We start from the raw sequence: 17,346 nt of genomic DNA, 5'->3' as shown, positions 1-17,346 counted from the left end.
CAGGAGTAACGTCCCCGATACATTTGACCAAGTCATTGTATTACTTAATAATGAAATTAAACCGACAAGGACAGACACAACTTGTCATGGGGCAAACTTGAACGTTTAGTCTAAATATCACGCATTGGCATAACTTGTTGATCCTGCGGGAGATCAACTTTACAAACTAAATCTTGTGGTCTAAAACAACGACAAACTTTTTTGTTAAACCTATGAACTTCACTCAACCTTTTTGGTTGACACTTTAGCATGTTTTGTCTCAGGTACTTAAATATTGCTTTCGCTGTATATCTACTGCTTTGATGATGATTGCTTGCTATGCTTGGAGTCTTCATTACATATCATATCAATTAAAGACATATTTATCTTCCGCTGCAAAACTCAACAAAACGTCTCATGTAGAGTCGTTCTCGTTTATACAACTGTGAATTGATATATTAAGTCACGTTATTCTTCCAGGCCCTATCTGGAGGACGTGACACATGAGCTGAGAAATAGCAGGTGGGCTGTGGTTGTTTGGGTTTTTGACTAGAAAGAGGGTGGTTCTCCGATGGTGTTTATACTGCCGCAGTAAACGTATAGCATAGTGATGGTTCAATTGGTTTCGCGACAGTGAAGTGGTTGATTGGATTATGGGTTGGTGTCTCGATGTAGATGTGTTAAGTTTTTATGGTTTATGTATAAGTTTGCACGTATATATAATAGATGATGGGTTTCAAATATTAATGTTACGTAAATGTAAAGGTATATATAGATATTATTAGATTGTGATAATTGATGATGACTAGAAATAGAAAAAGATGCAATGAGTGGGTTGAAAATGGTCGATGATTTCGATTCTTTGTTGGGTAATTGAAAACAGTGGAAGATTGATTGAAAGAAGATGGACAGAAAGGTGAATCTAGATAGTGACTCAATACAAATTTTTGTTAGTTTGTAATATGATAAATATAAGTGTTATATATAAAGGAACTAAATAGATAGTGGCTTAGTAACAACAAAAACAGTATGTTTATATAATAATCAAACATGGTACCATCAGAATAATAATCATATACAGTGGTAAATAGTGGAGCCATCGAGATTTTGTAAGTTCATTACCGACAATTTTTACGGAGTGTTAAATCGTGCTTCGTGAATAATTCAGTGGCAGATAAAAGTCTTTGGAAAAGTCCCAAATTAAATATCTTTATTTATTCTAATTATTATTTTATAATTACGGTTATTAATTGTTTAACTAATTAAATTAAATCAACCGTCCGCCCTCGATCCTATGTAAAATATAAAAAGTGTTAAAAAAATTTAATAATTAGATCCTAAATATACTTTTAATAAGCCTATAATTTATATAACTCTTTTTCGGATCACTGCTTATTTTAAAATCACATAAGTTTGAATTTAACTTGCTTAATATTATTCGGATGACAATTGAGTATTACCGTCGTTTACTAAATAGATTCGAAATCACAAAATATATATTTAATATACTTTATTTATTTATATAGATATGTTTTAAATAATAATTATCATAATATCGTATTTTTATTTTATTTTACATAATTAATTTTAATAACAATATTTAATATTTCAAATTATACGTCCAATTATTATTTATATACACACATATCTATTTACAAATAGTTGTTCGTGAATCATCGGGAATGGTCGAATGATAATTGAATATATGAAAACAGTTCAAAAAATTTTGAGACTCAACCTAACAGGCTTTTCTTAACGTGTCAAAAATATAATATCGTATCGAGAGTTTGGTCTAAAATTAGTCGAAATTTTTCGGGTCGTCACATTCCCCTAGTTAATTGGATGGGAGTTTGACATTTTTACTTTAAATTTTGATAAATTCATTACATTATTGCATTAATAAGTTATAGTGTATGACTTATTAATAAATCTATTATTTTTTTATATTAACACAGGGCCGCCCCAATGACTGTGCAGACTGCTCAGCTGCACAGGGCCCATCAATATTAGGGGCAAAAAAAAAATTAGTTAATTGTATATGTTTATTGCTTAGGCCCAAAAAATAAGCCCAATTTACCAAATAAGGTGTACGTATCCTAACCCTTTTCTTCCGCTATTCCTATCCTATACCGCTATATGTACGTCACTCTCTTGACTCTTCAATTACAATTTACGAATATCCGATATTTCGATACTCCGAACTCTGAAGTCCGATCATATACGTACTGCAATTGGTAATTCTATTTTTCTTTATTGTGATATTGTCTTATTGATTTTGAATTTTGATAATTCGATTTGTTAATTTTAAATGAATTATGAGTTTAAGAATTATGACGTATCGATCCTACTGGTGGTGGTGGTCTGTTGGAAGTTTGCAACATTTTGATTTAATTAGTTATTAGCTTAACAGAAGCCTACAAACCATAAAGTGATTGTGATTGTTCATTGTTGTAACGTGATTTAGCCAACAGAAGCCTACAAACCATAAAGTCTTGAATTTTGATTTAATCAATTACTCCATTACTCCAATACTCCATTGCGTACAAACCAGCAAATCGACAATCAATTACTTCATGTTATTTTTTAACTTTTATGATTTATATTTTTTTATGATTGTTGTAAACTCCTTGTTTGAATCTATAATTAAATTTTATATGGTTATTGATTAGGGATGGCTCCCAAACATTTATCCGGTGCTGAAAAACGTATGAGAAAAATAGATGATGAAAAAATGTAAAAGTCTCAAGCTGGTTCACTACATAAGTTTTTAAAAAAACCTACTATTGAAGAGCAAGAGCATGTACAAGTAAATGTAGAAGAGGCAGGAGGGCAAGAACATGTTGAAGAACAAGAGGCTTATAGAAAATTTTCCAAACACGATGATTGCATATAGAATATTATTGACTATTCCAGTTACAACGACATCTGCAGAAAGGAGCTTTTCAAAGTTGAAATTATTGAAAAATTACCTAAGATCAACAATGTCCCAACAAAGACTGAGTGGATTGGCGATGATGACTATTGAGAATGAAATCTTAGAGAGTATAAACTGTGAAGAAGTGATTAAATAATTTGCTACCAAGAATACGAGGAGAGCTTCAAAAATTATATGTTAGCTATTACGGTATGTAATTCTAATGTTATATTCTTTATGTTTAATGATATGACGTAAGTTATCATTTATTATATAGCTTATATTAGTTGTTGGGGGCTTAGGGGTCTTTTTTTTCACCTCGCTCTAGGCATCTAAATTCTCAGGATCGACCATGTATTAACAAGTTGTATTGTAAGTTTTTATTAACATGTAAATGTAGTGAGTGAATATATAAACTCAAGGGACCAAGACAATACCAGACACAATAAATTCTTCGTAAAGAACCCTATAAGAAACAAAATTCTTCTAAACAAACCTCATTGCATTCTCACCCTCAAAGTGAGAATGCAAGGAGCTAGAATTGCGTGTAAGACCATTTTTAATCATGTCTGTGATATCTCAGGTAGTCGCTCTACTTTTTTGCCAAAAAGTGAAATTGGCCTGTGACATGACAATGTAAATACGATGCCATAATTATATAAATATTAGTTATAATGTGTAAAAATGATAGAAAATAAATGTTTTGGTGTGTAAAAATGAATGATGATAATAGGTATTTATAGATAAAAATTGTATGTCTTTTTTTTTGAAGTCCAACGGCTATAAAGTCGTTTGAAAACGGCTAGCATGCTCCCACCAATCAGATCGCGACACCTGACGTCGACTCTTTTTTTTTCATCAGTCCTCCGACTAACGCCACTTTTCCGTTGAAAATTGGCGCCCTGTTAACAGCGTCAGAAAGCGTCAGTTAGTGCCACCTCGTTTGACGAAATAGTACGACCCTCCGTTAGATTGGTCCAAAATAGTCATTGTTCTCATGAAATTAGATAAAACATTGTTATTTTGACCAATAAATAGAAATAGAAATAGAATTAGCATACAATATTACACTAAGTTTGATTTATAATTTTACAAGGACAATGTGATAGTTTATAATCGAACTTAGACTTAAAACTTTTTTTAGGTTTATAAGACCAATAAAAAAAAATTTATTAAACGAAAGTTAGGAGTTACCAACGTGTCTGAACGTGATGTCGAAATTCACTCACCGATCATTTAATGAAACGAACAAGTCATACCATCTCGCAGGAAGAAAATCTCACGGTGAATTCTTACATTCCCACCCAACAAATTTTAATATAATTACTTTGATTAGTATAATTAAACGAAGAAAATGATCAAATTTTTTTACTTAGACTACTCGAAAAGATTTTAAAATATAGCTCTGACTTTAATTAATTTAATACGGAGTAGTACTCCGTATATGATAGTGTTTATATTTATTTATACGGAGTAATTTATTAATGATTGTACTGTAGGTTATTTACTATTAAAACTAATTTAATAATTTGTAGTTAAGTAACCTTTTCATTATTAATGAGTGTATATATACAGCAAACCTAACAAAATTAGTGTGTTGTTTTATTAAGGCTCATGATTAAAATTATATTAGCCATTTTACTCGTTTAATTAATTATATTGTGCCTTGATACACAAGTACGGCAACGGCACAAAATTCTGTTTGGCCCAAAACTAATTCCCAAATCTTAACACATCTAACCCCCCATTAAGTGTGTTCACCCCAATACGATTTTATACGGAGTATATATCATTATATATACGTACTACAGTGGCATATATCTTCATTCATTCATTAACTACTCATTATTCATCTTTTTATTTTCTCTCTAAATTTCATCAATAAAAAAAAAAAAACATGGGTCGTGCAAGACTACCAATGGAACCAATCAAAGATCTCAAGAAACGCAACAAAACATTCCACGTCAGAAAAGAAGGCATCTTCAAGAAAGCCAGAGAACTCTCAAAACTTTGTGACGTCAGCGTCACCATGATCATCTACAATCACCCTCAAGAAACACCCCAAATTTTCCCTTCTGATGATCTTCATAAATTCAACTCTTCCATTGATCTTTATCGATTGTATCGAACCACTGATCCTGGCAAAATTAAATCGTATGATTTATCTGGGTTTTTTAACGACAGAAAAAAACAACTTGAAAAGACCAAGAAAAAGAATCTTGAAATCAAGTACCCTTCTTGGTTTGATTTCTTGAATGATGCTTCATCACAAAGTTTGAATCTTTTCGCTTATCAGTTGGACAATAAAATCAATTGTGTCAGAAACAGAATTAATTCTATTAAAGAAACATTATTGATTCAAAATATTCAAGAAAACAATAACCCGGGTCGAACCGATTGCAGCAACTATGATTTGGTTCCTGAAGGGTTTATTGGTGAAAATCAGTATCAGTTTCAGAATAATCCCTTGATCAATATGCAATATTTTTCGAACCCTAATTTGGTGAACGTGAATAATGGTGAAAATCAGTATGATCAGTTTCAGAATATTCCCATGATCGATATGCAATATTTTTCAAACCCTAATTTGGTAAACGTGAATTCGATGGTGAAGAATGATGATTATGATGACGGCAGCTCGATGACAATGCATGACAATGTTAGCAATTTTGATGTGGATGAATTACTAAATTCTAGTAATTGTTCTACAATGGAACAGTTGATGGGTGATGATTATGGCAATGTCGATTTTGAAACTGATTCGTTTCCGGAATTTTTTCTCGAATCGGAGATATCGGATTTGAATGATTTCTTGAAGTCCGAATTTGGTTCTTCATGAAGTGATGGGAGTATAGGAGCAAGAAAGTTGTGTTAGTTTAACTGACTATGATAGTTCATGTTTTAGTTAATTAATAGTTAAGCGGCAGAATTAAAATTTATCATTTTGATTAACTTTTTGTTAATATATATAGTTTAACTGTAGTGAATCATGTTCAGTTTTTATTTCCTTGAATAAATTAATATTAGTACTACTTTTTTTGTGTGAATAATATGGGCGTATTTTTTATACTATGGTGTATAGGATTCTACCGGATTATCTCCGAGTGTAATGGGCAATATTGAAGAGTTAAAAGTAGTAAGTCATCATTTATAACAATTTTGTTGTTGTTATTACTGAAATTTTACTTACGAAAAGTGATGTTTTACGGTCCAAATAAATGTCATAGAGTATTTCTTATTGTTCTTGAAATACAAGTGTGATTTTCATGGTTTAAATTTTTGTCTCGAAATTGGTTGTCTTTGGTGACCAGTTGTTAATTATCAGTCATGATCACCAAACTGGCTTTTTTTTAGTCTTATTAATTTTGAAAGTATTAGTTAGAATTAGGGATGGCAATGGCCACCCGATCCGGTGGATATCCATCCGATCCACCCGCTTCGTAATGAATATGGACGAATCTAAATGGATATGGATACGGATATGGATGAACCTAAATGGATATGGATATGAACATGGATGAAAGTTTCATCCATGGATATATCCATTACTACTCGAAATACATATACAAATACATAAATATAGATATATGCTTACATATTTACTATTACAAGTTCATTTATCATTAGATTTATATTTTGCTTTCAATTTTATAATGAAATAACTATAGTATATTACAACACAACACGCATATCTAATAAAATAAACTTACAAATTTCATATTTAATTTTTCATAATCCATGTTTTATAGTAAAATTTAACAAATTTTGTTATATCTTCGACAAAGATTACACATTCTTATGGATAGAATTTAATTATGTCATGTTATATTTATTTATGCTATACTACGTTTTTATTTTAATCGTATATTAGAAAATATCATAACATTTTTTAAATATCCATTGGATATCCAATAACCCGCTTAATCCACTGGATATGGATATGGATGGATGACTTGAAACTAAACGGATATGGGTATGGATATGGATGAACAAAAACTAAATGGATATGGATATGGATGTGGCATCACCCGCTCCATATCTGATCCATTGCCATCCCTAGTTCGAATCCTGTCGTGAATAACATGTTTAAAAAAATAAAAAACTTATCGGTCGTTATCTTATTTATTCCCATAGTTATGAGCATATGATCAATTAAAAGGATAAAGGCAAGGTAAGACGATCCGAGTCCATTGGATGACAAGTTTAGCCATCGCTTAACATATTTAACATTGTAAACTTGTATTGTCGTATGCTGTGGTGGGAGCAAAATTTGTTTTCACCGGAGACGAATTTTTTTTTTAAAAAACAGTAACAACTTTTTTTTGGACAAAATATGGAAGTTTTTGGACAAAATTTGAAGGTTTTAGGCAACATATGAAGATTTTTTTGGCAAAATATGAAGGCTTTTGAAAAAAATCTAAGTGAGCAAAATCGAAAAAATCTAAAATTTTTGCAGTAAAAATTACAAATCTGGAGATGGGTCGCCATGTCCCTTCTAATTTTCGCCTGGTTGTATGTAGTAGCAAAAAGGAATTTTTTTACACCGTGACCTTTTTTTTCAATTATTCTGTTCAACAAATAAATGTCATTCTATGATATTTTTTATTATTTAATAATCTACAAAATCATTTCATGTCTTAGTTAACTGGTCAAACTCTATTAATAGTGAACTAATCACTACAAAGAGTGCGTAATGAAGTAATAATAAATAGAACTATAAGTACATATAAGATGTGAAAGATGTCGTTGCTTTATTCTCAAATAATCTGTGGCATATATAGCCGATGATACAAATTACAAGGTATACAAAGTAACCACTATCTTCTATTTTAGGCTAAGATACACATCTTTAATTTACAATAGTTGACTTGCTAACAATGTGCTAAATGTTTACAATATATCCGATACAAAATATATAAAGATATGGTCTATTACTCCCCTGCAATCGAAGCGATCGGTGGATGAATGCAAAGACTGGAACGAAAGTCTATGAAAAGTAATCTCGGTAGCCCTTTAGTGAATGTCTGCTATTTGATAGCGAGTTGGGACATGTAGTACAAGCACTTGACCTTTAGCAACCTTTTCTCGGACAAAGTGAATATCAAGTTCGATGTGTTTCGTTCGTTGATGTTGTACAGGATTTCCAGAAAGGTATATAGCACTGATATTGTCACAAAAAACGAGAGTAGCCTTAGAGACGGGACATTGGAGTTCTAGTAAAAGATTTCTCAACCAACAAGATTCAGCGACTACATTGGCTACACCCCGGTATTCATCTTTAGAACTAAAACGAGAAACAGTGGCTTGGCGTTTTGAGGACCAAGATAGAAGATTGTCTCCTAAAAATACACAATAACCCGATGTGGATCGTCGTGGATTGGGACACCCGGCCCAATCGGCGTCAGTGTAGGAGACTAAATTATGAGAGGATTTCTTAGAGATGTGGAGACCAAGATCAATTGTCCCTTGCAAATACCGTATAATGCGCTTAATCGCATTCATATGCATTTCCCGAGGATCGTGCATATGTAAACACACTTGTTGAACAACATATGTGATATCCAGACGTGTGAATGTAAGGTATTGAAGAGCACCCATGAGACTACAAAACTTGGTAGGGTTGGTGACCGGTTTGTCATTACAATCACCTAGTTTACCTTGAGTGTCAACAAGTGTGGCAACTGGGTTGCATGAAGTAAGACCGGCACGTTGAATAATTTCCAATGCATAATTCTGTTGGCTAGGAAATAAACCTTGTTTGTTTCGAGTTACGACAATACCCAAAAAAGAGTTTAGTGGACCAAAATCCTTCATAGCGAATACTTTTGCAAAGAGAGATATCATAGATTTTCGTAGGTTGTCATTAGAGGTGGTGAGAACAATGTCATCAACATATAGTAGAAGGTCATGATGGTAAGTAAATAGTGAGTGATCACATTTACTGTGCTTAAAACCAATGCGAGCTGCAAAATCCGCAAAACATTGGTACCATGCTCGTGGTGCCTATTTTAAACCATATAACGAACGTTGCAAACGACATACATGATCGGGACGATGAGGATCCCGAAAACCATAAGGTTGGTACATGTAGACGGTTTATTGAAGATTACCATGCAAGAAGGTGTTTTTCACATCAAGTTGGTGAATAGGTCATGATTTGGTAGTAGCAATGCTAAGGACGGTACGGATAATAGTCAGTTTAACAACCAGACTAAATGTCTCATTACAATCGATACCTAGTTGTTGTGAGCGTCCATCATCGACTAATCGTGCTTTGTACCGTTCACATTTATCATTGGAATTTATTTTGTGCCAAAAAATCCACATCGATCGTATTACCTGCATATTAGGTTCTCGTGGGACAAAGGTCCAAGTCTTATTATCAATCAAAGCCACATACTCATCATACATAGCATTTTTTTAATTTTCATCGTTAAGGGCCATTTTAGGATTTGATGGTATAGGAGAGATAGAGGTTGTAGTGGATAAGTTAAAAGGCGCTTTGGGTTTGTAAATGCCGGACATAGCTCGAGTCGTCATGGTTCGACGTGGAATAGTGGAATCAACAGTAGGAGAGGAAGGAGGTGTATTAGATGTATTAGAGTTATTAGATGTAGTGGACCGAGAGGGTGAGTTTGTGTTTGAGTTGAGAGAATTGGATTGTTCAGAAGCAATGGTTTAATTGATAGTAGGACAAGGACTATTTAGGTTAGTAGTGGAAGAAGTTGGTACGTTAAGTGTAATAACATAAGGAGAATTGAAGTATTGGGATTATTTGGTTGATTTTCATGTACTGTATGTGGAGGATTATCTGAAGTTGTAGTGTTTTGGGATGGGCTAGGTGGTGAGGATGAATTTGGCCCAATAGTAGAGGATGACGAGTTGGGCTGGTGTGTTGGATTCGAGTTTTGAGTCGAGAAAAATATAGGATTAAAGGGGGAATTTAGGAATTTGTAGGTATCATTTTTTGGAGTGTGGATAGTGGAGAAAGGAAATTTGGTTTCGTTAAATATGACATGACGAAAAATAATAATTTTATTGGAAGATAGATCATAGCATTTGTAGCCACGATGGTTTGACGGATATCCAAAAAAAAAACACATGGAAGTGATCGAGGTTGAAGTTTATTGCATTGTGTTGCCGAAATGAGTGGATAGCACAAACATCCGAATACCCGTAAATGTTGATAAGTTGATGTACGATGATAAAGAAGTTGTGTTGGAGAAAAGTGTTTAGAGTTTTTATTTGGTAGAATATTTAGGATATATGTGGCCATCACGAGTGCATGATGCTAAAATTTTGGAGGAACGTGAGAATGAGCAACTAAAGTGCGTATGATGTTATTTATGGCGCGAATCTTACGCTCGTCTTTGCCATTTTGGGAAGATGTATAAGGACAAGAGAACCGAAAAGCCATGCCATTTTGATTACAAAATTTGTGAAAAATGTGATTATTATATTCGGTTCCATCATCGCATTGAAAAGTTTTGATTTTGGTTTTAAATTGAGTAGAAATGTAAGCATGAAAGGTGGTAAAGGTAGAATAGACATTAGATTTGTGACCAAGTGGGTACGTCCAAAACAAATTTGTATGGTCATCAAGTATGTAATATTTGTGACCTTGTGCACTAGCAATAGGAGTAGTCCATAAATAACTATGGATAATATCAAATGGTGCATAAGTCAAAGAACTAGATGGATAAAACGACAATTTTACTTGTTTGCCAAAAATACAAGATTGACAAATTTTATTACTAATCTTCGAATTACATTCAATGTAACGTTTATTGCTAAGATTTTTAAGAATAGAATCTCCCGGATGACCGAGACGATGATGTCATAAATCAGAAGAAATAGCAGAAAAAGCATAGTGCTACTTTAGATGTTGTTGTAATAATGGGCCGTTGAATGGGTAGAGGTCACTTGAGCTATTACACCGCAAAATGGGGGTCCCCTTTGGAAAGTCCTTCACAGTAAAACCAAAAAGGTCAAATTCAAGTGATATATGATTATCAATGGATAAGCGTCTAACAGAAATTAGATTTTTAATTAAGTTGGGTGAATAAAAAATATTAATCAAGTACAGTGGTCGAGTGATTGATGGAAGAAGGGAATGACCCAAATCATGAATTGGAATTTTATTTCAATTGCCAACAATAATATAATGAGGTAGCTTTGATTGAGAATAAGACATGAGCTTACCTTGAGAACCCGACATGTGTGATGTAGCACCCGTGTCCATTAGGGGTGTTCAAAATATCCGAATCCGAAATCCGAATCCTAATTATCCGAAATTCGAATCCGAAAATATCCGAAAATCGGATATCCGATTTTTCGGATTCGGATATCGGATGGAGTTTTTAAAATTTTCGGATATCCGAATATCCGAAAATTTCTAAAAAATCCGAAAAAATCCGAAAAATATCCGAAATATTCGAAAAATATCCGAAAAATATCTGAAATATCCGAAAATTATCCGAATATCTGAAAAATTATCCGAAAATATTCGAAGTTCTTCAAAAATATCGGATATTCGGATAATCCGATATCCGAATCCGAAATTTCGGATACCCGAAAATCGGATATCCGAAATTTCGGATTCGAATTTCGGATGGGGTTTTTCACTATCCGAATTTTCGGATATCCAAAAATTCGGATATCCGAATTTCGGATATCCGAAAATGAACACCCCTAGTGTCCATATACCAATTGTTGTCTGGAGGACTCAAGCTCATAGTATACATGGCGGAGTCAATGTCAGTAGGCGTAGATGCCACTGAATTAGCATAAGAAGACTGTGGATGTGGGCCGAATATTCCGTGATATGAGCCTTGAGTTCCATTGGGCCTGTTCATGGTGGTAGTGAGATAGGGACAGGGATATGGACTCCAATGGGTTAGTTGACCTGTCCATGGTTTAAAAGCCCATTGCGGAGGCCCATTTGTAGTACCAAAATAGGGACGAGGATTTCCTCTCCCTCTGTAATTGGAATTTCTTCCTCGGTTATTACCACGAGATGAACCATTGTATGATCCACGACCATGACCCCGATTAAATGAATTGGGGTTACGATTGTTGCTAATTGAAGATGAATTTTGCGAGTAATTGACCATAAGAACAGTATCTGTTTGAGTAACGGGTGTGTTGGCGACTTGTTGCTGTTTGCATGATTCCTCCATGATTAGGGTTGAGCGAGCTTCGTAGAACGAAGGTAAGGGTTTAGTATTAGAGATTTGAGAACCAACATGATCATAGTTGTTATTTAACCCAATGATAAGCTGCAAAATGATATGGTCTTCTTCAAGTGAGGGACCAACATCTGCTAGTTCATCGTCAATTGTCTTGAGAGCTTGGCAATATGCAGTCACATTTGGATAGCTGTCTAGTCGAATATTGGAGAATTTTGTGCCAAAGATGAACATCATGAGAGTTTTTGTTGTCTTCAAAAATTGACTTGATGCGGTAACCGCATCTGGAGCCGTCTTATCAAGTTTTAAGATATTATCCAACATGTCAATTGAGATAGTCCCGTAGATCCATTGGAGCACGATGGGGTCCAATCGATCGCACGTCTCTTTGTTGACAATCGAATTAGGGGTGGTGTTGATTGTAGTCGATGATGATTCAGTGGTTTGTGATTTGGGGATGATATGATCAAGCACCTGATAAACACGACAATGGGTTTTGAATAAGGTTACCCAAGACATGTATTTGCTGGTGTCCATGTCTAGAGTGACAGGGATTGTGTTTTTGATATTTGTGACTGTGATTACAGAGTGGAACTTGTTTGTTTCTGCCATTGGAATTGAATTTGAGAAGAGGAAAAAATTGCGGTTTGTAGAGAAGAAGAAGAAGGATAGGATCGTGAGATTAGGGTGATATCATGAAAGATGATGATCGTTGCTTTATTCTCAAATAATCTGTGGCATATATAGCCGATGATACAAAGTATACATAGTAACCACTATCTTCTATTTTAGGCTAATATACACATATTTAATTTATAATAGTTGACTTGCTAACAACGTGCTAAATGTTTCTTACAATATATCCGATACAAAATATATAAAGATATGGTCTATTAATATGTATAACTAACTATTCATGTGATAATATAAGTGTATATATTTATATTTATTTTTAATTTTAATGATACATTTTGCGAAAACTCAACCAAATGTTGTTGGTTGGATTGGATCAACATAATATATCTATATATATATATATATATATATATATATAAATATCAGGTAGGATTCAATTCAAATTTTAATCTAGCTAAGTGGTCTTCAGATGTGAGCGGATCCGTACAAAGACTGCAATCACAAAACATACTAATCCAAAATTATATATCGACGACATCTTGCTATTTTCTCGTATGCAGATTCACATATTGACTTACTCTCAAAGATCAACATATGTTTTTACCGGCCTAAGTGACCGATGTTCAATCCTCGCTCATGGCACTTCTATACTCTACTAACATAATTTGTAACTTTGACTTTTTTTTAAAATTTTGACAAATTCTTCCCCCCTTTAAATAAATTTATACTAATTAATTATTTATTACTGTTTTCCCAATCCAATATTATGATTTTATCTTTTAAAACACAATCTGATTCAGAAGCGGAGCCAAAATTTCAAATTGTTTGGGTCACAAAATTAAACTTAATTATTGAGTCACAAAAATTTACTTGACAATCTATTATTAATTACAAACATAGAATATCACATTATTTTTTTAACACAAATTCCTCATACGACAAACTACACACACATTCAATGTCTAACTTAACGGGTGAGGCTTCGAAATCTCCATTAATGAATCAATTTTAAGTCTCATAAAGTAGAACTTTAAGGTTGATTTAGTCATTGTAAGCCCACTTTGATAATATTGTAATTGTTTATCAATTCTTCACTGATTTGGTGAAGGTTGATTTAATGTCATATCCAATGTTTTGCTAAAAAAAAAAAAAAAAAAAAAAAAAAGTAGAACTTTGAGGTTTTACCTTCCAAAAGACTTTGGTGATTCATCAATGTAAGAATTTGGAGTATATAAAATAATTCGTCAATACATTAGTCAATTAAACTCTAAACAAATGAAATTTTATGATTTAGTATTAGTTTTGGGTTTATCAATAACTAAATAAGTAGCGATTATTAGATACTGATATTTTATTAAAGTAGAAAGTAGCGATACACTACTGAGATTTTTCCATAACTTAAAATCTGATTATATTAGCCATTTTACTCGTTTAATTAATTATATTGTGCCTTGATACACAAGTACGGCAACGGCACAAAAATCTGTTTGGCCCAAAACTAATTCCAAAATCTTAAAACATCTAACCCCCATTAAGTGTGTTCACCCCAATACGATTTTATACGGAGTATATATCATTATATATACGTACTACAGTAGCATATATCTTCATTCATTCATTAACTACTCATTATTCATCTTTTTTATTTTTACTCTCTCTAAATTTCATCAAAAAAAAAAAAAACATGGGTCGTGCAAGACTACCAATGGAACCAATCAAAGATCACAAAAAACGCAACAAAACATTCCACGTCAGAAAAGAAGGCATCTTCAAGAAAGCTAGAGAACTCTCAAAACTTTGTGTAACAGACCGAAACCCGGGCTAGTTGTAAGTGGACTATTTTGCCCTTAGGGTTTGTGCTAAGTCTTAAGTGCTTTTATTTTAATTATTTTATTAGTGTTTTATTATAATTGCGTTGTGACCAGCTTGTGACAAGGGTCCCAGAACATGTTTGTTTATTTTAATTGGACCTCGTTGGGGTTACCTAATCTTGTGCGAAAGATATCAGATAACTGGTAAATACCCGTGTGTGATGGGGTATTGTGTTTTAACACAAATATAAGCTAGTGACCAGCTCTTTTCTTGAGGTTTCCTGAACTTTCCTCTCACTCACACATTCACCTAACCTAAACTTCACCATCTTCATCTCAACCCTAAATCATTTGATCTCGAATTGAAGCTTGATTTTAGTGTCAAATCGTTCCTTGTGTTGTTGTGATTCTAACAAGGTAAAGTTTGTTTAATTTCGTGATCAAATCAGTGTCAAAATGGGTGTTTTAGTCAAGTTTTATGAAAATGGGGTTTTGTGTCAAATTGGTAGAAATTGATGTTGTTTGTGTTTGAATGTTGTGGGTTTATGTTCCAAAAAGTTTAGTGTACGAGTTGTGTTCAGTTTTGAGGTCAAAAACGTGTCTAAAGTCGAGATTTGGTGATTTTGGGTTGAAACCCGTCACTTTGCTGCTGTTGCAGCTGATGAACTACCTTCGGCCGATGGTCGTTGACCATCGACCGATGGTGAGGGACGATCGGCCGGTGGATAGGACCATCGACCGATGGTGTATGACTTCTGACCAACTGATGTAATTTTGACGATCGACCGATTGGGAGACACCATCGACCGATGGTGTGTTGACGATCGGCCGATGGATGGGACCATCGACCGATGGTCTTAGGCAGTGAAATTCTTACTAAGTGTGGAATTCTAGCCGTTATGCTGCCCGTTTGTATTTTAGTGTTCATGATGTAAATTTTGAAAATTTTAGCGGACGCATTTTTTTTTATGAATTTGCTATAATTCGCTGTCAGTGTGTCTAATCTTGATGGGAACACTATTCTAACTTGGTTTTTGCTGTTCTCAGGAGATAAGGACAAGGAAGAAGCTCAGAAATAATAACTGAGCAGTTGCTGGTAATTGGTGAGTGGGTCTATCTACGGATAGAGTTTAAGTAGCATATCATGCTACTGTGGTTGACTCTTTTACCATGCATAGTGTAGAAATTGCCATGTTAGAATAATATAGTATGCCTGATGTTGTATGTGAATTACGTGTACACTGTGTGAATGGCACCAGTCGGGCCTAGGGAGACTGGGGACTCGAGACCGTGCCTAGGAGAGGTTAGAGTCCGTATGAGGTCAACCGTGCCTAGGGGAGGTTGGGTCCATAGGCTACTAATTGTGGAGTATAGTGTGAACGATGCACCCCCTGCATCTGGATAACTATACTGTGAATTGAGTAGCAGGGACTATCGGTAGACTCAGGCCCGATCAGCTAGGAGTCGTGTGCTCGTACAAGCCGCCGATCCTCGTATTGTCTTATTGTATGCTAGTTGGTAGTTAGCAAGTGTTGTTGTTAGTATATAGCTTGTGTGTGGCTTAAGCTATATCTGTTAGATAGATTCCATTCACTTAGCGGTGCGCTAATCCCCCACATATTCTTCCCTTGCAGGTTTAGGTACTGTTAGTCGGGAAGGGTGCTATTGCAGAAGACATGTTTGACAACCCAACTCTGATGTGGACTTTTGTATAAATAATGTTTTGTGATAACGTAACACCGTTGTGTAAACTTAAACGTAATGACGTGACTTATATTGTGTTTATTATTAAAGTCTTCCGCTGTGTATAAAAAAAAATGGCCGGTGTTACAAGTTGGTATCAGAGCATGGTTTGGCAGCAAATACGTGCGCGTATTTTGTTCCCAAACCCTGAGGCAAGTCAAACATGTCTGTGGGAGTGGGGGCTAAGTGAAAATAGGACATACGTGTGTTAGTTGTGATTGAACTAACTGTTATCCACTAAGCTTTTGTATAAGCTGTTTTGTAGCACAGGTATGGCTGATAGAAACGCAACTGGCCCATCTAACCCTGGAACATTCAGAGCACCAGAAGAGGGTGTTGAGTCTGATGATGATCAGAGTAGTTACATCCTTCAATTAGAAAGTAAGCTAAAAGAGGCTGAGGACAAAATTAATGAGCTTGAATTGGCAAGGCATTCTGGAAATGAAGATACACCACCTGGATTCCCAACCGCGCAATCCCAAACGATACCTAATGTGCACCAGAACCAGTTTCAGAATGAAATACCTAACCAATATTATATGCCACCACAAAACACTTTTACTTACCAAAATCCCATGATGATGAACCCGTACCAAATGCAAATGTTCCAACAACCTTACATGCAACCACCCAAAAGATGTACTTATAAGAACTTCCGTGATTGCAAACCCTCTGAGTTTTCTGGAAGTACTGATCCGACTGTAACTCTTAATTGGTTGCGAGAAATTGAAAGGGTATTTGAAGCGTGCCAGTGTGAACCCGAGCTGAAAGTGACATATGCTAGTCGAATGTTGAAAGGTAGGGCTATGATTTGGTGGGATTCCTTGATTTCCAGTATACCGAAAGAACAAGTGAGTATGATCACTTGGGAGCAGTTTCATGGAAAGGTGTGTGAACAGTACTGTAATCCGTTTGATATGAACCGAATCAAGACTGAGTTTCTTGAAATGAAGATGACACCTCAAATGACGATCGATGAGGTAGTAGAAAAGTATATGGATAAACTAAGGTTTGTACAACAGTGGGTGCCAGACGAAGTGTCTCGTATACAACATTTTGTTAATATCATTTTACC

The 17,346-nt window shown here is 34.5% G+C and overlaps 2 protein-coding genes across 2 annotated transcripts; both read right to left on the bottom strand.

Annotated features, from left to right (window-relative positions):
- Positions 1 to 7,906: 7,906 nt before the first annotated feature.
- LOC139902341 (uncharacterized mitochondrial protein AtMg00810-like) lies at positions 7,907 to 9,304 on the bottom strand. Its single transcript, XM_071884980.1, has 2 exons — positions 9,233 to 9,304; positions 7,907 to 8,896 (listed from the first exon to the last, which is right to left on the bottom strand). Exons 1-2 carry the CDS (start codon positions 9,302 to 9,304, stop codon positions 7,907 to 7,909), a joined length of 1,062 nt encoding a protein of 353 aa, XP_071741081.1.
- Positions 9,305 to 10,824: 1,520 nt separating this feature from the next.
- LOC139902340 (uncharacterized) lies at positions 10,825 to 12,693 on the bottom strand. Its single transcript, XM_071884979.1, has 2 exons — positions 11,583 to 12,693; positions 10,825 to 10,859 (listed from the first exon to the last, which is right to left on the bottom strand). The coding sequence occupies exons 1-2, from the start codon at positions 12,691 to 12,693 to the stop codon at positions 10,825 to 10,827; spliced, it is 1,146 nt and encodes a 381-aa protein (XP_071741080.1).
- Positions 12,694 to 17,346: the final 4,653 nt, after the last annotated feature.

The sequence above is a fragment of the Rutidosis leptorrhynchoides genome, chromosome 3, assembly GCF_046630445.1.
Source record: "Rutidosis leptorrhynchoides isolate AG116_Rl617_1_P2 chromosome 3, CSIRO_AGI_Rlap_v1, whole genome shotgun sequence".
NCBI lineage: Eukaryota > Viridiplantae > Streptophyta > Magnoliopsida > Asterales > Asteraceae > Rutidosis > Rutidosis leptorrhynchoides.
Note: the sequence above shows the minus strand (reverse complement) of the source record. Positions and strands in the feature narration are given on the sequence as shown.

Excerpts from the sequence above, each read along its gene's own strand:
- LOC139902341 (XM_071884980.1), bottom strand. The coding sequence starts at position 9,304 with ATGTATGATGAGTATGTGGCTTTGATTGATAATAAGACTTGGACCTTT. Across the intron at positions 8,897-9,232 it reads CACGAGAACCTAATATGCAG|GCACCACGAGCATGGTACCA; the intron begins GTAATACGATCG and ends GGTTTAAAATAG.
- LOC139902340 (XM_071884979.1), bottom strand. The coding sequence starts at position 12,693 with ATGGCAGAAACAAACAAGTTCCACTCTGTAATCACAGTCACAAATATC. Across the intron at positions 10,860-11,582 it reads TTGGTATATGGACACTAGGG|GACTTTCCAAAGGGGACCCC; the intron begins GTGTTCATTTTC and ends TTTACTGTGAAG.